At 51.4% G+C, this 21,472-nt stretch overlaps 1 protein-coding gene across 4 annotated transcripts; it reads right to left on the bottom strand.

Moving 5' to 3' along the window:
* Nucleotides 1-1,030: 1,030 nt before the first annotated feature.
* On the bottom strand, nt 1,031-21,425 carry BRME1 (break repair meiotic recombinase recruitment factor 1). 4 transcript variants are annotated; one of them, XM_086698906.1, is made up of 11 exons: nt 21,354-21,423; nt 20,993-21,056; nt 20,496-20,547; nt 16,049-16,226; nt 12,524-12,605; nt 12,174-12,284; nt 7,226-8,530; nt 4,029-4,139; nt 3,698-3,786; nt 1,574-1,666; nt 1,031-1,331 (listed from the first exon to the last, which is right to left on the bottom strand). In XM_086698906.1, the coding sequence occupies exons 1-11, from the start codon at nt 21,383-21,385 to the stop codon at nt 1,181-1,183; spliced, it is 2,268 nt and encodes a 755-aa protein (XP_086555032.1). In that variant the 5' UTR covers nt 21,386-21,423; the 3' UTR covers nt 1,031-1,180. The 4 variants fall into 4 exon arrangements, with proteins under 4 accessions (XP_086555032.1, XP_086555035.1, XP_086555034.1 ...); XM_086698909.1 differs by lacking the exon at nt 7,226-8,530 and having other exon boundaries at nt 21,354-21,425; XM_086698908.1 differs by lacking the exon at nt 4,029-4,139 and having other exon boundaries at nt 21,354-21,424.
* Between the last annotated feature and the right edge of the window lie 47 nt (nt 21,426-21,472).

Genomic DNA, 21,472 nt, shown 5'->3' with positions numbered 1-21,472 from the left:
GAAGGCAGTAGGAGGGGATCTCTGCCTTGACTATAGGAAATGGGTGCAGGAGTCACAGGTCAAAGGACTAATGAAGTCTCCAGTCTGGTCAACCTTTTGGTGACCAATTTAATTGAAGCATCGTGTTCTGTAAAATGGGTTGGACAGCAGCACCTGCAGACACTAGCTGTGTTTGCATCAGTAACAGTCCCCCAGCACTGCCTCCTTCCAGTCTGGGGCCTAGAAACAGCTTTTTCCTTGGGGGATGGGTAAGGCCATCTGAGCTCTCAAAGCGAACCTACCAACTCCGCAGTTGGGTGATCAACTATGATGTCTCAGTGGGCTTGTTGCCCCACAGATACGGGTGTGTGTGTGTGCTTGGATGTGTACACACATGGACACACAGCCACCCACTCCTGGAGACTGACACACTTAACATCTTGTGGGGACCCCTTGATTCACAGGGCCCGGCAGTGGCCCAACCTGCCTTCCTGGGGAGGATGAGAAGTAAAAGGAGAAAGAGGTGGTTAGGGAGGTTTGTGGGCAAAACATAAGGAACTGAAAATGCCTCAAACCCCAAACAACAGGTCACAGATCCACACTAGGGAATCATTTATTAATGCTCTAACCAGAACAAATAAAATGGAAATCTGGAGAAAAACAAAAGGTACCGCCAACAAAGGGAACCCTCTTCTCCTCCAGGAAAGAAACAAATTCTGAACCTCCCATAACCTGAGCTAAAGAACTGAAATTTGCAAATCCAGATAAACATCCGGGCCGCTCTAGGCCCTGCTCAGAGCAGCTGGCTTTCTGAGTGTTGGAGGCACAGTCAGCCTCCAGCCTCCTGCCTCTGGCCTTTGCTGCAGCCCCAGGGAGGAGCAGGTCCCCTCCGGTACCAACTCCCAAGGGAGGCTATTGACTGAGGCCTGGCCTCCTGTGTTTCCCATGGAAAGCTGACTTCTGGGTAGGCTGAGGGAAGGTTTCTGGGGCCCACTGGGGAAACGCTGGAGCATCTTCTAGGGTAAACCAGGGGGCACACACAGCCTGCAGGCTTTCCGGGGTCTGCTGAGGGATTGTTTCCAGCTGTTTGGCAGGAGTACCAGGCACTTCTGGGGGCCAGCGCAGAGGAAACACGCATAGGCACTGTGAGCTTGCACACAAGTGTGCGCACAGGGCGCTCCTGAGGTGGTCTGGAAGTAATCTACAAATCCCTCCAGGATCGCTCCCCTGGAGGGAGATTCCCAGCTCCCTTTGATGTGTAGGGTGCCGGCGCTTTCCCTGCTGGCCTTGCCTTCCTGTAGTTGAGGCGCCTGAAGGCCTCCAGGTCCCGGTGGGTGCTCATGATCAGCCGGCTGCAGGAAGTGCCAGCAGGAGCTGTGCTCCACCAGACGTCCGTGCGAGGACCCCACCTCTCATTCGGGCACAAGTGGCTGCTCACTCTCCCACACAAGCTCACACACCTACACACTCACGGATCATGGACACTCACACAGGCAGATGCTGGCACTGGGCCCTCCCCACCACCCTCCAAGGCCCTGTCCCCTCTGCCACCCCTCCCACCCCACTCATCCATGGATCCCTGCCCAATGCTTACTTCAGGTTAGAGAGCTCAACGACAAGGCCACGCACGGTGTCTGTTGCGTCCTCCATCCTGGCAGCTTCGCAAGCTTTGATCCCTACACATGTCCTGGGGGGGAAGGGAGGGATGACATGAAGCCTGACCTCACTGGACAGCTCTGTCAAAGTCTGTTCTGGGGGCTTTTGCTGGGCCTGGAGCGGTCTTCTCTGGATGTTAATACCTTTTACAGATACGAAGCCACCACAGGCAGAGCCCTCATGGCCAACCTGGCTGGCTGTACCATGAGAAGCACACTCAGAATCCAGCCGCCTCCCCACCACCTTGGTCCTTGTCTGGACAGCTGCCACAGCCTCCCTGGCCCCCAGTTCCTGCCCCTACAGCCTGTCCCCCGTTCAGTGCTGGGTGGGGTGGGCCCAGTGCCCCTCCCTGCAGCCCTGCACCATCTGCCAGCACCTCCAGACCCCATCCCCTCATTCTCATTCCCTTCCCCCCCTGTTCCAGCCACACTGAATTCCTGGCTGTTCCCTGAGCACTTCTTAGGGCCCTGGAATGTTCTTTCCCAAATATCTCCTCCTGGTGGGGGGAGGGGGCCTTCCCTGATCACCACTGTAAATTTTTAACCCCTTCCTCACAGTCTTTTTCTCAACACTTCACCATCTGACTAATTTGCTGGTCTCTCACCCTCCCACCCCCACCAGATGGAAGTTTGTGTTTTGTCCCACACGGCCTCCCCCATGCCCAGAGCAATTCCTGGAAGAGCTGGCACTGGATGGCATTAGTATCTATGGAAGGGTAGATGCACCACAGCACCCACTGTATCTAACACATGTGGCCTGCGGGTGTGGGCAGTGGGCTGCCCTCCTGGACTCGAGCCAACAGCTGTTCCTAAATCCTCCCACACCCCAGCTTAGCAGTGTCTGCCGGGCTGTCACTGTGGGAACTCCAGTTCTGCCCCACCCGCTTCGGTCACCCTGAGCTGGCTTGCCTTAGCCTCTGCACGTCCCACTCATCCACAGGCCACTGAACCAGACCCATAACCTGCCTGGGGCTTCCAGTCATCCATGTGGGTCATATCAGAGGCCACTGGAGATTCACAACATGAATCTCTCTCCTCTTTGCTCAAGCAATAGTAAGGCCACTTTGACTAAACTGCCACTGATCCCCTTGCAGTGTGTGTGTGTGTGTGTGTGTGTGTGTGTGGCAACAAGTGGTACAACAGGTACTATTTACAGACGTTATGCATGGGTAAGAGGTGGGAACGTGGCCACCTCTATCCTGAGGATGAGGGGGAGGAGGAGAAAAAGGAAGGAGACAAATTCTGCCAAGGGCTGTGTCTCTCACCCCTCCTCCACACTTGCCAGCCAGAAACAGAAACTTGGCCATGAATAATCGATAAGCTGCAGCCTCTGCAGAGAGGCCAGTTCAAGTACAAGGTAACAGGAGAGGACTGGCTCAGTGTTAGCGCCTGGCAGGGTGGGGAGAAAGGACACAAAGGGAGGTGATGGGACTGTGAATGGCTCTGGGGTAGAGACAGAGGACCCCCCCAACACACACACACACACACACACACACACACACACACACACACACACACACACACACTCACACACATTCCATGGCCTGCAGGAGGGAGAAAGTGGCCTGCCTTAGGGCACAGAGCCAAGTGAGGAGATGGGACCAGTCAGGGACCCTGGAGGTCCAGAAGGTGCCAGAGTGGGGACAGACCCCAAGGTCACATGGGCCAATGGTTCTTAGCCCTGTCTGGGTCCTCTTCCCCTCTAGAGATTTAGGGAAAGCTCTAGAACCTCTCTCCACAAAAAGTACATGGTACGTCACAACAACCCATGGACCTGGGGGCACCTTCCCAGGGGTTCTGGGAAGAGACTGTGGTTTGTCTGTAGATCGATGATCACGATTTTTCATGGGGATTTTTCATGGGGATCAGGGGACACGCACAGTTTGAAAGATGGGGCTTGGCTCCCTTACTGAGGCCCATCCAGGGCAAGGCAGGCCTATGGTGAGGGAGAGTGTGGGAAGCGCCAGTGCCAGGAAAGCAGTGACGTTTTCCCCTCCCAGGCACTTAGGGACAACCGGTACTGGGGCAAGGGTCCTGGGTCAGCCTCCCCCCATCATGTCTACCTCAGTTGGAAGTCAGTGAGGGGGCCTCCATCAGCATGTAGGCTTGTGCCAGGCCAACAAGAGTCCAGCCTGCTCCCCAGAGGAAACAACTGTGAAGAGAGAGCACACCTATGAATGACCTGGCTGTGAGCCCTGCACAGGGAAGGGTCATGCAGGGGACCTCTCGGTTCCTCCGGGCCATGTCAGGGACACGGAGGCAGAGAATCCTGCAGAACAGTGGTGTAGGGAAGGGACGGGATGCCGTAACAGCTACACCCAGGGGCCGCCAGCCCCGGCCGCTCTCCCCACCTCCCCATTCCAAAAGAGCAGACAGGGCAATGTGGGGCCTGACCCTGGTGTCCCCTGCCGGGCCTGTGCTTTCTGAAGGGCTGATCTGTGCTGGCAGATGGCTCTGTCTCTGATGGCTGAGGTGTAGCACTGTCTCCTGCTCATCCTGCAGTATCTGGAAAGATACAGAGAAGACCCCCAGTAATGGTGACTGGGGCGAGGTGGGCATCTGGTGTTGAGGGGAAGAGGTCAGCCAGGTTTCATGTCAGGGGGAGATTTTGCAAATACATTTTAAGGGAAAATTTATAATTAATAGGGGAGAAAGCCAGATAACCCTGAGAAGCTTAAGTTTCTAAATGTCAACGGTGGTTTAACTTTCATGGAAAATGTCAGGCTCAATCATGGAGGTGACATATGTCCCTCTGAAAAGAGGCAAAGAGGCTGGGGCAGAGTGGCCGGCCCAGGGCCTCTTCTGGGGGGACCAAAGTCCTAGAGTAAGACGGGACCCATTCCAAAAGACATCCTTTCAGAACCGAGCCCCTCTCTCCTGACAGCAGTGGGGGGTGGGATGAAGGGCTTGCAAACCGTCCCTGAATCCCAAGGAGCAGACGTGAAGAGCTGCTTGTAGCCCAGCGGCTCTCACCAGGGAGGATCACCCCTAGGCACTTCATGCTGGTCGGCACACTTTGCTACTGGGGAAGGTGCTACGGGCATGCTGTGGGTAGAGGTCAGGAGGGCCACTCAGCACCCTACAGTGCACAGGACAGCCCCACCACACAGAACCATCTGGGGCCAAATGCCAGCAGTGCCGAGTTGGGAAGCCCGTCCAGTTATCTCCCAGGCATCTGGTTGACTTTCATGTAAGTGACTCTGTGGCTTAAAATACAACTTGGCATCACATGTTCACTCAACTCACTGTGCTGTTCTTGGCCATGAGGAATATTCTCCCTCCTGACAGGTACTACTGCCTCCACCAGGGTTCTATGAATCTTTGACACAGTGAGGGCAGTTCTCCTCCAGAATGTGCTGGAGGCCACCACTCTAGGACCCAAGAGGGACTTGGAATCAGCTTTTTTTAAGTGACTTACGTGGCAGTGGCCTACAGAGGCCCCAGTGTCTCTGTGGGGAGTGTTACATCCTAAGGGAGCTACTATGAGAAGAAAACACCATAGTTTTCTCTGAGGAGACCTGGGTTTGAAACTGCTCTGTCATTGCTGTGTAACCTCTGGGACACCCCGAGTTGCCTCCTCTGAAGCAGTGCTCACGGCTGTGCCACCGTGAGGGACAGTGGGCAGGCCGCTGCTGCTACTCTCTCCGTCTACCTGCACTCTATTCCCAAGTGTGCCTGTCCACGCAGCCTTCCTGCTGGGCCCCATCCAGAAGCTTTCCGTGGGAACCTGCCTGTGCCGGGGTCGCCCCAACTTGTTTGGGAACGCCCATTATCTAAACGAAACGTGCCCAGGCATCAGCAGCCTTGTCAGGGCAGCGCTTCCGCCCCTGGGGGGCCTGTCAGGTCTGACCACCCCGGCTGTCTGCTGGGTCCCAGCACTGCGGATTCCTTGGTGTTTTCAAAGCCCAAAGTCACTGGTGGCCGATCAGGAAGGGCTTGCTCTTTGCCTGCTGGATGCCACTAGATAGCCCAACTGCTCCTTTAGCCACTGCCCAGCAGCCAGAGACTGGGGGCAACTTAGACTGCTCTTCTTTCCAAGGGAGGGGTTTATATTTTTCAAGGGATGGGGCTTCAATTATAAAACTTCAGCTGTGCCAGGAGCTGAACGCCCATCTATCCCAGGTACTTGTCTTCAAACGTTATGAGTGGACTGCATGGCGATTGGCTTTCCATGATCTTACTCATCTGGTGATTGAGAAATGGGTGGCCCAAGGTACTGGGGGCCCACATGTGGCACCTGGGGCCTGGTCTGAAGCTACCTTGCAGGTAAAATGGTGAAGGGCCAAAGATGACCCTTGGCCATCCCCTGGGAAGGCAGCACCTTGGAGACTCACAATTGCTCAACCCAGCCACATTCCCCTCTGTGGCTGGAACAGCTGGCTTTCTTCAGCTAGGCACCAGATGAAATACTAGGCTTGTGTTTCGGGGCCATATTGTATAAAAAAACTCAAGTGCTGAAATGATAGGGTACAAAATGTTTACTCTGGGAGAGGCAGGTGGGAACAGTACAACCACAAACCTCACAGGGGCAGGGACCACACCTGATGTGCTGACTCCTGGGAGAGCAGGCTCTTGATAAGCATGTAACTGAATTAATTTTTTAAACATTTCAACAGGACAGCCGAAGAAACAGAGGCCAATGTTTGTGAAGCAAGCTGGGTTCTGTGTTCCAGGACAGGCACAGCTGCAGAATCAGGCCAACCTGGGAACAGACCCAGCCTGCTTCACTCAGCTGCTTCACCTTGGGCAGGTGCCCAACCTCCTTCAGCCTCTTATCCACACCCAGTGTGTGGAAAGAGAACCACCTACCTTCCAGGGTGTGACCACAAAGCACTTAGGCCAGATTCAGGTGTGCCAGTGGTCAGGGATGTGGTGCCTCCCTGGGGGTGGGGCCGAAGCAAGGCTGCCACCTGCCCTAGACAGGTGAATGCCAATGGCCGGTGTAGGCTCAGTAGCCAGGAAAGGTGATTTGGGGCAGCTCTCCCACTGCCTGTTGGGCAGGCAGATCCCTGAAGGAAAGAAAGTCCCTACGAATTCCAGCAGGAAAGCAAAATCCTTGTATATATTTGGAAAAAAAATTCATATCAGGACCCTGAAATGACCCTTAAGATGGGCAAAGGCTCTTTTCAGTTGGAGACTGAAGTCCTCTCCCCCATGCCCAGCTTTGACAACACTGGCTTTTTCAAAGGTACCCTCAAGGCTTCAGGCATCCTCTTTATATCCTTCAGAAACCTGCAGCCAGGGCCAGGCCCTGAAGCGTGGAGAGGGTGGGCACACCTGGGGGCTCCAGTCAAGGAATGGAGGACCTCCATCAACTCTGCCTGGGCTGACGGAATGCATGTGTGTCACTGCCTGGGGCTCTGCAGTTCCCACACAAACTCCTTACAGAAAGAAAGGCAGGACTGTCCTATCTGGAAAATCACTGACTCCATACACACTGAAGCTAAACCTCATTCTCCTAGACCCGTGTGCTGTATAAACAGATGACCACACACCCCAAATTCCCCACTGGTGGGTGGTTTGTGACAGGGCTCATGGCCACTTGACACCTATCTTGGGATGGTCTGGCTATCATGTGGGGAAACTCTTACCTGCTCAGGTGAGGCTGCAAGGTCAGGGTCTTCTAGGGCATCCCGTATCTGGCTGTCTGGCAGGAAGTGAGGTTCCATGGCTGGAGACTCCCCCAAGAGAGCCTGGTCTGCAGAGCCAGGAGGGAGTTCAGACCAGCCTGTGGGATCTTCAGGGGCATCTGGGTGGTTGTGGCAGGCCCTGGTCTCCTGGGAAGGGCCACCCACTGCTTCTCTGTGCACTGGAGGAGCAAAGGCTCCAAGAGACAGATTGAACCAGTCAAGGTCTTCTTTAGGGCTCTGGCTCCTTAACTCAGCTGCCTTTTCACCTTCAGGCTGCAATAGCGAAGGCAGTGCACATATCCCCCCCAGTCCCTCTTCATCCAGGCCAGGCGCCCTTGTTTGATCAACAGGTGGGCCCACTTCTGAGGCTAGAAGACTGGAATCTCCAGCACCTACTATGGGCTCTTTTATCCTGCGATCCAGAGCCAGGGAGCCTAAAGGGCCCCCCAGGATGTTGCCAGGGGGCTTGTCTTCCCACCTTGCCTCCCTTCTGCCTCCTGTCTCCCCAGTGAGAAGTGTGCAGCTGAGCAGGACCCCACTGTGGCCTCCATCAGGGGCCTTCCCACTGGGAGAGGAAGGTGCCCTGGTGTTGGCCTGTTCATCTGGCTTGGCCACCTCTGGAGCCCTCCATTCTGGCTCAGTGGGGTCTGTCCTCCTGTCTGTGATGACAACGGTCCCAAGGGAGGAATGACTTGGGCCACTACAGCTCTGTTCTGCTTCCCTGCTAGTCTTGCTGGGTATCTGCATGGGGTCAGAGAGGGCCTGGTCTGCAGATCCGGGCTCTGTGCCCTGAGTGGAGGAGGGACCCAGGACACTGTCTCCTTTTTCTCTGTGCCCCTCAGGCAGGTCAGCCTCTGCTCCCCCTTGGACACCTGCTTCCTGGAGGCTTCCTCGGTCTGGCTCCTTCTCTTCAGCATCACTGCTCAGCAGGAGCCCTTTCTGGCCACGATAGCCTAGAACCCAACATCCCTTCCTGCTTTCACCATCCGGTGTGTTGGTTCCTTGCTCCGACAGGTGGTCCTGGCTGGCCCTCTCTGAGGCCAAGGGTACCATCCCCCGTTCTGGAGAGACATTGGTGGAAGCCGAGGGCGGAGAATCCCCACTTCCAGGCACAGGTGTCATGGGGTTTTGGTCTCTGTGTTCAGGGTGAGTGCTGTCTACCTGGGTCTGGGCTCCCAGCTCCCTGGCCTCCCAGGAAGCAAGCCCTAGTGACTCCTCTTGCAGTCGGCTTCTGGCCTGTTGGCTACTGGGCCCTGGCGGTGTTTCCTACGGAGAGTAAAAGACTCAGCCTTGAGCCTTCAATAATCAACTAAAATTTTTTCTAGTTGTAACTATACCTGTACAAAGTCTCAGATGTTACACATGGTGCACCCAGTACCATTCAGTACCAGTCCTGGGCATAGTTAGAGCCAGGGGCTGGAATGGGGACCAGAAGCAGAGGAATCCCTCTTTCCATCAGCTCCTTCTTCCCACCAACACTGGGCACATGGAGGCTCTTGGACAGATCAAGGATATAAAAATCAAGGGGGCCTGTGGATTGTGTCAACGTCAACTGACCGGTGTTGGCAATGGATGCTAGTTAGAAGATGTTACCACTGGAGGAAACTGGAGGAGAGCACACAAGGACCTCTCTGTACTGTTTTCTTTTCTTTTTTTTTTAAAATGTTTTTATTTATTTTTGAAGGAGAGAGAGAGACAAAGCATGAGCAGGGGAGGAGCAGAGAGAGAGGAAGACATAGAATTCATAGCAGGCTCCAGGCTCTGAGCTGTCAGCACAGGGCCCGACGCGGGGCTCGAACCCACGAACTGTGAGATCATAACCTGAGTCGAAGTCGGACGCTTACCTGACTGAGCCTCCTAGGCGCCCCTGTACTGTTTTTGTTTTCAATTGTGGTCTAATACGCATTATATAAAACTCACCATCTTAATCAGTAAGTATACAGTTTAGTGGCATAAAATACATGTACACTGTTGTGCAACCGTCACCACCTTCCATCTCCAAAACTCTTTTCATGTTCCCAAGCTGAAATTCTGTCCCCATTAATCCCTGTCTCCCAGCCCCGGGCATCCAAGCATCGAGCGTCTACTTTCTGCCTCCATGGATTTGACTTCTCTAGGGACTTCCTGTAAGTGGAATCCTACAGTATTTATCCTTTTGTGGCTGGGTTATTTCACTCAGCATAATATTGCCCAGTTTCATTTATGTTGTAGCCTTTATCAGAATGTCTTTGCTTTTTAAGGCTGAATAATATCCCATTGTATGGATATGCAACATTTTGTTTATTCATCTATCAGTGGACACTTGGGTCCATAGTATTTTTGCAATTTTTTATGAGCCTATAATTATTTCAACATAAAAACTTAAGGGACACCTGGGTGGCTCAGTCAGTTAAGCATCTGACTTTGGCTCAGGTTATGATCTTGTGGGTTTGTGAGTTCAAGCCCACATCAGGCTCTGTGCTGATAGCTCATAGCCTAGAGCCTGCTTCAGATTCTGTATCTCTTCTCTGTGCCCCTCCCCCACTTGCACTCTGTCTCTCTCTCTCTCTCTCTCTCTCTCTCAAAAATAAACAAACATTAAAAAAAAAAATTAAAAGAGAGATGGGTTGCCTGGGTGGCTCAATCGGGTAAGCATCCAACTCTTGGGTTTTGGCTCAGGTCATGATCTCACGGTTCGTGGGTTCAAGCCCTGCATCAGGCTCTCTATGCTGACAGCACAGAGCCTGCTTGGGATTCTTTCTCTCTCCTTCTCTCTCTGCCCCTCTCCTGCTCTCTCTCTCACAATAAACAAACACTAAAAAAAAAAACTTAAAAGAGAGAGGGAGAAGCCAAATGTCCCTAATGGAGACAGAGATGACCAGAACAGGGTGGGAAAGAGGGTTCTGACTGGGACGTAGATAGATTTTGTCCCCTAGGTAAATGGCAGCTCAATCCAGGCATTCAGACCTAAACCTGCAGAAACACTGCAGCCCTTGGATCTCCCCCAACTCGAGACACTGGTATCTGGAATCTCCCTCTGGTATCTCCTGGTGACATCCAATGCCACATGACCGACACCAGCTCCTGAGTATGCCCTCAGAGACTCCCTGTTTCAACTACAGCAACTCCATCCTTCAAGCTATTCAGGCCCCAAACCCTGGAGTCAACCCATCACCTCCCTTCCTCTCACAACCATGCCATCAACTCTCCTTTCAAACTGGACTACAAGTAATTACATCTGATAGGTAGGGACTGAGGTCTGTATCCAAGGGCACCCTATAGACAGTGATTGTCCCCCCCCTTCCCATGCTTCTTCCATACGGTTATCAGCACTGAGGGAGATGCCTCCTCCACAGTTACCTCCCTACATCAGTCAAGTCCAACCTTTCTAGGTGGGTGAGTGTTGCAAATATCAGAGCATTGAAGGTCATGGCCTGTCAGTCTGGCTTCAGTAAAGCCACTGGCAACCAGCCGCTGAGTTACACATAGCATTTCCTGCACATTTTCAGTCGACAGTGAAGCTAAGACCCCTCTTATTAGTTAGTTAATATTATTTTTTTAAAATAAGCTCTACACCAAACATGGAGCTTGAATTCACAACCCCAAGATCAGGAGTCTCATGCTCTACCAACTGAGCCAACCAGGCACCCGACCTCTCGTTTGTATGTACGTATGCACGTATGTATTTATTTATTAAGTTTATTTGAGAGAGACAAACATCGCACGAGGCGGGGGAGGGACAGAGAGAGAGGGAGAATCACAAGTAGACTCTGCGCTACCAGCACAGAGCCCAACATGGGACTAGAACTCACAAAGCCACAAGATCATGACCTGAGCTGAAACCAAGAGTCAGACACTTAACTGACTGAGCCACCCAGGCACCCCCCGACCCCTCTTGTTTTTAAATTACACTTTTTGTGAGATCATTGTAGATTCATATGTAGTTATAAAGAAATGGCAGAAAAAGACTCGTCATGCCCTTTACCCAGTTTCCCCCAGTGGTATCATCTTATATAACTTGAGTATAATATCACAGTCCAGATACCAACAGTGATCAAGTCCACCGACCTTATTTGGCTTTCCAGCTTGACTTACGCTTGTTTGTGTGTGTGTATGAAGTTCTACAAAGCTCTCTCAGTGGTGGAGGCTGTGCATCCACCACACAAATAAGATATGGGAAATCTCCAACACAGGGTCCCTTGTGCTGCCACGTGTAGCCACACTCACCTCCCCACCCCACCCTGGTCCAACTCCCTGCAACCACTAACCAACCCATCTCTATAAGTTTCTCATTTCAATAACGTTATGCAAATGAAATCCTACGGTATATAACCTCTTGGGACTGGCTTTTCTCACTCCACATAACGCCCTAGAAATCCATCTAGATTGTTGCGTGTATCACTGGTTTGTTCCTCTTTCATTGCTGGGTTGTGCTCTATGGCGTGTTCAGCCATTCGCCCGTTAAAGGATATCGAGTGTTCTCCGCTGGGGATGATTACAAACGTGGCTGCTGGGAATGCCCATCCCTCACTTTTGTAGGGGCCCCTGTTGCCAGAGACATCATTACCCTGGGAGCTCATGGTAGAAAGGACAAGAAAGTATGCTGTAAGACCCATCCCCTACCCCCAACCACACAAAAGCTTCCAAGAAGTAAAGGGGTTCAGGGACAGAATGTGGATTGTCTTTCTGCATTTTTATTACTATCATGCAACCTGGGGAAAAGGGCTGTGGCCTTGACCACTTGGGTGCAGGCACAGCTGTCCTGAGCGCCTCACACAGGCGTGGCACATGCTCCACACACATCTGTAGCATCAGGCACTGAAAAAGGGCATGCAGACAGATGCAGGTCTAGCCAATGCCAAAGAAAACCAAGGTTGAACTCAGTAGCCAAGGCTGGTCCAAGCAGCTACTGGGTGTCTAACGGGCTCACCTGGCTGATTTTAGGGGTTCCACTCCTGAGGTCCTCTTCCCTCAACTCTGCTGGTCTTGTCACTATCCTCCTGGACTTTGCAAACTGGGGGACAAACCTCCTGGCTGAATTCTGTGAACCAGATACAAGAACAAAGCAGCAATAAAGATAAGGGCGGAATGAGGTCTCAGAAAACAAACACCAAACCAGTTCCTTTCTTGCAGCTTCAAATGCAGTCCTTGCCCTCCACTCCATCCCCAGCACACAGTCTCACCAACCTGTCAGCCTGTTGATGCTGAATGGAGATAAGAACTCCAGCTCAAGGGAGGCAGCGTTTGTAGTACATATATGAGGCCATAGAACAGGCTCACCTGGGAAAGAGGAAGGGGTGCTGGCTCCTTTTCTGGTTCCCCGAGGAGACTGGCGGGAGCTTGTGCTTCCTCGGCAGGGGAGCTGGGTGGAGAAAGGCAAAACAGAGGTGGTTCTGAAGTTCTGGAAAGCTGTCTGTGCGCGTGGTAAGACAAACAGAATGAATCCAAAGGCAAAGTGGTGCTCAGTCTCCTGCAAGGGAGGTCCTGGAGCACCTGCTTGGAGAGGGTGGGGTGGAGAAGGGGGGCTGCGCCTAGGGTGACACGTGACCGCCACGAAGGGTGCAGAGTCTCACATCTAGAATCCAAGCTTCCTGCTCTGGCAGCACTTTACCCTTAGAATCCCAGGAATTGGCTCCTGAAATAAGAATAGGATTTCCCATTTGGAATGACACTCTAACCCCCAACTCTGCAAATTCCAGAGAAAGGAAGTTGTAGATGCAAAAGACACAATGTCAGAAAAAACAGGTGTACTCACTAATTGCCAAAAATGCAGAAGCAACTGAGATTGCATTTAGTGGGTGGATGGATAAATAAACTGTGGTGCATCCAGACAATGGAATGTTATTCGGCATTAAAAGAAATGAGCTATCAAGCCATGAGAACACAGAGAGGAAGCTTAAATGCGTGTTACTAAGTGAAATAAGTGACCTGAAAAAGCTACATATCGTATGATGGAAACGCTATGACATTCTGGAAAAGGCAAAACTACGAAGACAATAAAAAGATCCGTGGGGCCAGAGTTGGAGAGAGGAGAGATGAACAGGTGGAGCGCAAAGAATTTTTAGGCAGTGAAAATGCTGTGCATGAGATTATAATGGTAGATACATGTCATTCTATGTTTGCCCAAACCCACAGAACATACAACACAGAGTGACCTCTAAAGTAAACTGTGGATTGCAGGTGATTATTATGTGTCAGTGCGGGTTCATGCTGGGTAACAAATGCACAGCTCTGGTGAGTGATCATGACAATGGGTAAGGCTACGCATGTGTGGGGCCAGAGGTCTATATGGGAACTCTCCATTACCTTCTTTCCAATATTATTATAAACCCAAAGACCTTAAAAAATTAGGTCTTTTTTTTTTAATGTTTATTTATTTTTGAGAGAGAGAGACAGAGTGCAAGGGAGAGGCAGAGAGAGAGAGGGAGACACAGAACCCAAAACAGGCTCCAGGCTCTGCAATGTCAGTACAGAGCCCGACACGGGGCTTGAACTCACAAACTGCAAGACCATGACCTGAGCCGAAGTCAGACACGCAACCAACTGAGCCACCCAGGCGCCCCCCCCCCCAAATATTAGGTCTTTTTAAAAAGATTGTGAGACTTATGGTTATATCTAAATAAATGTGGATGTATGTGTTGTTAAAAAAAATCAAAATCTGGAACTAAACCTTCACGATTTCACCTTTATTAGTGGAACAGGAAAAAGCACGAAGATACAGTAACAGGTTTAAACCATGTCAGGAGGTTATGGAGACAGAATAAATCTAGATACTGACAGCAAGAGTTTGAAAAAAAAATTTTTTTTAATTTTTAATGCTTATTTATTTTCGAGAGAGACAGAAACAGAGTGAGAGTGGGGGAAGGGGGGGAAGAGGGGGAGAGGGAGAGAGAGAGAGAGAGAGAGAGAGAGAGAGAGAGAGAGAGACAGACAGAATCTGAAGCAGGCTCCAGGCTCTGAGCTGTCAGCACAGAGCCGAACATGGGGCTCAAACCCACGAACTGTGCGATCATGACCTAAGTTGAAGTTCGATGCTCAACCAACTGAGCCAGCCAGGTGCCCCAAGAGTTTGAAAATTTAAAAAAAAATTTTTTTTTTCAACGTTTATTTATTTTTGGGACAGAGAGAGACAGAGCATGAACAGGGGAGGGGCAGAGAGAGAGGGAGACACAGAATCGGAAACAGGCTCCAGGCTCTGAGCCATCAGCCCAGAGCCTGACACGGGGCTCGAACTCACGGACCGCGAGATCGTGACCTGGCTGAAGTCGGAGGCTTAACCGACTGCGCCACCCAGGCGCCCCAAGAGTTTGAAAATTTTTAATTGGAGTGGATTATTTGGGTGGCTGCTAGGGTACTGGTAAAGATTTCATTTCTCAACATAAATGTGTTAAGCTTGTTGGCTTTGCTCTTTTCTGTTGTACTTCTATGCACATGGTATTTCTTTTTTTTTTTTCAACTTTTTTTTTTTTTTTTTTTTTAATTTATTTTTGGGACAGAGAGAGACAGAGCATGAACGGGGGAGGGGCAGAGAGAGAGGGAGACACAGAATCGGAAACAGGCTCCAGGCTCCGAGCCATCAGCCCAGAGCCTGACGCAGGGCTCGAACTCGTGGACCGCGAGATTGTGACCTGGCTGAAGTCGGACGCTTAACCGACTGCGCCACCCAGGCGCCCCAACACATGGTATTTCTTAATTAAACATTCTGAAAACAAAAACAGAAAAAGGAGAGTGGGAACCCACTTCTGTAGGTTCCGACTATTCTTATGGACTAAGACAGTAGGGTGGGCAGTGCCTGGGACCCCATGAGCCCTGCTGGCCTCTCCAGGAGCGTGAAGCACAGTGACATCATGCTACCTGTCTGGGAGAACGGGTTAGCTGTGACATGCGGCCCCTCTTCATATCCCACACACCACAGGGCTGCCTTTAGTCTTAAGATTGCAATGACCTGCGACCACACAGCCCCCACCGCCAAAAACAGCTCTGTTGGTCAGACCATGTGCCGCAATTGTTTACTCAGAAAATTTGGTACACTGATCCATGATACTTTCTTTGAAGACTTCTGGTAGCAGGAATCCTCTTCTTAACTCCTGCTAACCCTTTCTACTTTGTTGTAGTTACACGTGGTTTAACTCCATGAATAGACTATGCTCCAGATCTTTCTTTTTCCCCCATTGTGCTTAATTACATATTCCTGAAAATAAAAATGAGGAAGCTGGGAAACCATGGTGGTTAGGAACACAGGAGCCAGACACAGCCAGACCCCAGCCTGCCCTGCACCAGCTCAGTAGCCTTGGGCAAGTAAGCCATTTGATTTCTTGAAATTTCGGAGTCCTCACCTGTGACACAGGGATAAAAACTTACCTCACATAGCCACGAGGATTAAACGAACAGACAGACGTAAACTGTTTATTATTAGCACACTGTCTGGCACATAATATTTGCTATCCCCTTTCATGGCTTATTAGTTCGCAGACCCACAACTCCATCGATCCTTTCTTGGTTAAGAAGGAATGTGGGATAAACATGGATTTGACCAGCAGAGGACAAGATGCATTCTATTACCAAGTGACCTTGAAACATTCAAGGTTTTCCTTGCCCGTGGTTAAAATATCAACCTTTCTCTCTGGAAAGGAGAGTCCTAGGAATGGCTTTGAGAAGCAACCTGAGGGGCCCTGAACCCGCAGAGGGAGGTGTGGCGTTGGATGGGTCATGGTTGTCCCCACGCTTTTACATCCTGCCTACTGGACGGCTGTGCTGTGCCCACTGTTGGTGTGAAGGCTTGCTGGAATGTTCCAAGCCACCTACCTGGAGGCTGCCTGTACTGGTTCCTCTGTCCTCTGTTCGGCAGAGGGAACAGGTCCTGATCTGCCTTCTGACGCTTCAGGGAGACACAAACAGCCCCACTCAGAACTCTGGGGGGGCCTGCCAGAATCTCCTAGCCTTGGGTTCTTTGGGAGTTTTGGAGGACGGATTCCTTCTCCACCTAGTTTAGAGAGAAAGGAAAATGAAGGGATGGGAGGTACAGGGAGCAGGCACTTCCACGGCTGACAACCAACATGGCAGGGCCACTGCTGCAACATGAACAAGCTTGTTCCAAGAGCAGGAAACCCTTGCTCTGACACTAGCCTGGAGAGAGAGATGGGATGGAGCCTTGTCTAGGAGCTTAGGTAGCCATGGGATTCAAAGGCTTTTTACTTAAGGACTGGTCATGACTGAGACCAAATCCTGACGTGGCCTGGCACCAAACTACATAAGACAACCTGGTCCTGCCACCTGTCTCTCTGGGAAGGTGGGGAGAGATGTGTACTGGCTTCCTTGAGTCTCAGCTCAAATATTCCTGCAGAGGGCCATCCCTGACTTCTCTATAGGGCACCCCCTATAGAGACCCACGGTCTGTTTCGTTCACCTCACAGCTTTTTTTTTGCCAGTATCTGATGTACTGGTTATTTTCTGTCTCCCTCAATACAACCTGCTCCATACAAAGAGGGGTCTATCTCACTCTCTACTGAGTCTCAAGTACCTAGAAGATCATCTAGTATACCACTGGTGCTCAATAAGTACTTGGTACATGACTAAATAAACACACGTGTAAAACAGAGATCACCACCAGGAAACACTTGATAGGACTAGATTATGTACCACTCTAGTTTTCTGTGATGCCTGCAGAATATCCATCCTGGGAAAACTGGGACCTATAGTCATCGAGTGCTAGGGAGGTGACATCTCAGCTGCTCCTCGGCCCCTTGAATATCTGCAATACCTTCCCCATCACTGAAAGCAATTAAGAGCCTAACACCTATTCGCTGAATGAAGGAAACACCCTTACATGGAAACTGCTGGTAGTGGCTGACTTGTAATACCTCTCCAAACCTGGCCCCAACCTACTCATTTTTTTTTAAATTTTTTTTTTTTCAACGTTTTTTATTTACTTTTGGGACAGAGAGAGACAGAGCATGAACGGGGGAGGGGCAGAGAGAGAGAGGGAGACACAGAATCGGAAACAGGCTCCAGGCTCCGAGCCATCAGCCCAGAACCTGACGCGGGGCTCGAACCCACGGACCGCGAGATCGTGACCCGGCTGAAGTCGGACGCTTAACCGACTGCGCCACCCAGGCGCCCCCCTACTCATTTATTCAAAAAACAAATGATAAAGGTTGAACCTAGACAGCTCCATGACAGACGCTATCCTGAGAAGTTGGGTATGTTATGATGAAACTTTGAGGCAGCATCCCACTGTTCTGCCCATCTTACAGATAAGAAAGCTGAGGCACCTGGAGGCCAAGGAATCTGGAATGGGATCCAGTCAGTCCAACTCCAGAGCCTGCATACTTAAGTGCACTTGAGCATTTATTGAGTACCTACTATGTACCGTGCCTCTGACCAGTGAGAACAAAAAGGCAAACCAGGTGGTCTTTCTGGAGTTCAGTCAGGTAGATCCTTTCCAACCTCAGCTAGAAGGAAACCCACTGAATGAGCCCCCCATCCCCCACATCTATCACTAGGGTCCTCGTTAGCATTCACTTGGCTGTTTGTGCTCCAGTAGACCACTGTGACTTTTCTGTAATTTTTTTGATTCTGTTATGGTTCACGTGTACCCTTTTAGAACTTTACCTTACTGCTGTGTATTTGAATTAGTGCTCCCGGCGAGAAGCAATTTTCTTTCTCCCCTGCCTAGACCCTGAGGGTCATGAGGGCAGGACCTGAGTCTGCGGCACCCTTTGATCTCATCCTTGCCCCGCCTGCCGGTGCACCCTGCTTAGGTGCCCGCGCCAGTGCTGTACTTAGAGCAAGGCTCCAACGAATGCTTCTCACACAAGCATATTCCCACCCTGTGGTCTGCCAAAAAAGGCAAAATCGAGCAGCTTTGTTTATTTGGTTTCTTACGATGCCCAAACACCAGCTCGCTTTACTCATCCAATGGACATGTGTACCAAATAAAAAACAAAAATATCAACAGAAGTGAAGAGCCTCCCATTTCCTTCCTGTGATCTATCCCCACAGGACTAATTTAAGAAAAACTAAGGCAGAACCTTATGTTCAACACCAGAGGCCAAAGACGTTGGGAGGGAAGGGCTTCTTTCACCACCTGCCAGAATCCTCTTCCTCTGTCCCCACCCCTTCCAGGACACACAGAAACAGCTGTCCTGGGCCAGCCTGGGGTCCACCGAACTAGGGAGGCCACTGCCAAGAGAGGCCCCAAATGACATGCTGTGGGTGGGCCTGGCTGTCCCCAGCTTCCCCCTCCAAGGTCAGTGAAATTCCTGTGTTTCCAAGCAGACTGTTGCTCATTTCTACACAAAACATTTTCAATCCGTTGCTAATTTTTGTCCCACATAGTTGGGGGGGGTGGGGTGGGAAATGAGTGCTATTCCTTACGTTCATTAGCCAGTAAGTGATCATTTCTAAACTTCTACGAGGTTTAAGTTATCTTAGACAATGACAGGGAGGTGGTGCTACACTATGTAACGTTGGGTATTCTTCTTTTCGAGTGAAGAAACGTATATGTAGGTTGACAAATAAAGAGGATGTGATATCCCATAAAACAAAAAACAGATTATAGGTCGATATGTGTGATGATTCTATTTTCCAGTGAAAACACTATATTGCTGTATACATAGGAAAGTTTGGAACAAGTAGTGTAGCGAGGTTCATTTCTTGGCTTCTTATGCAATATTATGATTGATCGTTGTCCTGTGGTTTTGTTGGGCATTAACCTCATGGGAAGCTGGAGGTAGGGTAGACAGAACCCTGAACTATTTTTGCAAGTTTTCTGTGAGACCAAAATTACTTTAGAATGAAGGTTTTTTTTTTTTTTTTTTTTAAGTCTGGGGGGAGAATCATAACAGCAGCATACACTTGTGTATACCTAGGGTCTATCCTCTGTGCTTTACAAATACTAATCCACATGTGAGCTCTAGGGCAGAGTTCTCCATCTCGGTACTGTTGACATTTGAGGCCAGATCATTCTGTGTTGTGGGGGGCTGTCCTGTGCATTCTAGGATTTTGAGCACATCCCAGGCCTCAACCCACTAAATGCCAGTCCCTGCCACCTTCCCCACATAGATCAGTTGTGAAAACCAAAAATGTCTGTAGACATTTCCAGTGTCTTCCGAGGAGCAAAAAATCCTCCCACCAGGTTGAGAATCATTGTTTGAATGGACAGGGTAGGTGCCTTTATTATCTTCTATTTACAGAAAGGAGAAACTGAGGCACAAAGTAAGTCATCTGCAATCACAGGGCAAGCATGAGAGCTGGGGTGAACCCAGTTTTTTTTTTTTTTTTCTACGTTTATTTGTTTATCTTGAGAGAGAGAAAGAGAACGCGATCAGAGTAGGGGCAGAGGGAGAGGGGGAGAGAGAATCCTAAGCAGGCTCCGTGCAAATCCCAGCACAGGGCCAAAATGTAGAGTTGGATACTCAACAGAATGAGCCACCCAGGCTGCCCTCAACCCAGGGTTTTGGTTCCAGAGTGAAACACTTAGCCACCAACCGATGACCCTGTAGTATATCAAAGACCTTGTAGTTGGGGGCACCCAGGCGGCTCAGTCGGTTGAGCGTCCGACTCTGGCTCAGGTCGTGATCTTGTGGTTCATGAGTTCGAGCCCCACGTCGGGCTCTGTGCTGACAGCTGGGAGCCTGGAGCCTGCTTCGGATTCTGTGTCTCCCTCTCTCTCTGCCCCTCCCCTGATCCCACTTTGTCTCTCTCTCTCAAAAATAAATAGACGTTAAAGGGGCGCCTGGGTGGCTCAGTCGGTTAAGCGTCCGACTTCAGCTCAGGTCATGATCTCGCGGTCCTTGAGTTCGAGCCCCACGTCGGGCTCTGTGCTGACAGCTCGGAGCCTGGAGCCTGCTTCGGATTCTGTGTCTCCCTCTCTTTCTGCCCCTCCCCCATTCATGTTCTGTCTCTGTCTCAAAAATAAATAAACTTAAAAAAAATTAAAAAGTTAAGAAAAAATAGACGTTAAAAAAAAAAAGACCTTGTAGCTCTATTCAAAGGTTGTCTCTGAGAGCGCACCCCTGCCCTAAGCTTGTGGGATCCCACCCGGGGGTGGAGGAAACTCCAGAAAGCTTTCACTTTTTTTTACCATATGCACTTTCCACAATTCACCCTTTTCTCACCAGCTCGTATGAAGTCACTCCCCCCCCCCCAGGGGCTTGGCGGGGTCCTGTTAGCATTTCTACAACAAACAGGCCCACATCCTCCCGTAACCGGAAGCAGCAATAAAGACGTGTCAACTTGAGTGTCCAAATACCTGAAGTCCGAAGCTTTTTCCTCTTGGTCATTTTATCCCTCCTTTGAGAAATCTGAAAATGAGCACAATCCCATCGTTGTAAGCTGTCCTCGCCCCTGGGTACAGCCCCAGTGACCGTGGCTGAGGGCAGAAGCCACCCTCCCCGCACCTTGGCCCATCAGGCTGCCGGGACGCGGGGTGGGGACAGGGAGCGGGGGGGGGGGGGGGGGGGGGGGGGGGGCGGGGGGGGGAGGTCAAGCTGGGCCCCGAGGGAACATGGTGGGGGGGAGTCACAGCCACCTCAGGCCATGGCCTGCCCGCCCGCCTGGGAAGCCCTGGGGACACGGCTCTAGTCCCCACGTCGGGACAGAACATGGGAAGCGCCGTCCCTCTCCGCTCTGGTCGGAGGCCCTTCCAGGGACACCCGAGGACCCTGGAAGGAGCCACCTGGGGCCCTTCAAAGGGTCAGGGAGCCCTGTGGGGGATGCCTGGGGCCGTCCAGACAAGTCGACACCGACCTGGGCCACAGAAGTTGTCAAGGTCCCTCTGTCCTGATCAGGAACTGGGTAGGTCTGCCTGGATCTGTCGGGGAACAACTCGGTTAAATTACTTGCATTAGAATTTTCTGAGAAAATGAAGGGCAAAGTTGGCCCTCACGGAGGCCGGGGGTCTGGCGCTGACTGTGGGGGGGGGGGGAAGGGCGGAGAAGGCCCAAAGCCCGAGCGCTGTGGGCCCGACTTCCGGGGGCCGGACCCACACTAACCCTACCCCGGCCACCTAAAAATATGGAATGTCCAGACCCGGGCCGCCAGGAGAGGCCAGAGCCCTTAGGTGGCCGCGCGACGCCGCGAACCGCGCGGCGGACACCGCCCCTCACACCTGCGCGCGCGCTCCACCTCTTTCCCGCGCATTCACGGCACCGCCGTGCGCAGGCGCGATGGCAGCACCGCCCCCGCACACGCGCGCACGCCCCGCCTCTTTCCCGCGCGGCCCGCGGC

This window comes from Puma concolor, chromosome A2 (assembly GCF_028749965.1).
Source record: "Puma concolor isolate L17-30 chromosome A2, mPumCon1.1.hap2, whole genome shotgun sequence".
Lineage (NCBI taxonomy): Eukaryota > Metazoa > Chordata > Mammalia > Carnivora > Felidae > Puma > Puma concolor.
This window is presented reverse-complemented; position numbering and strand designations above follow the sequence as displayed.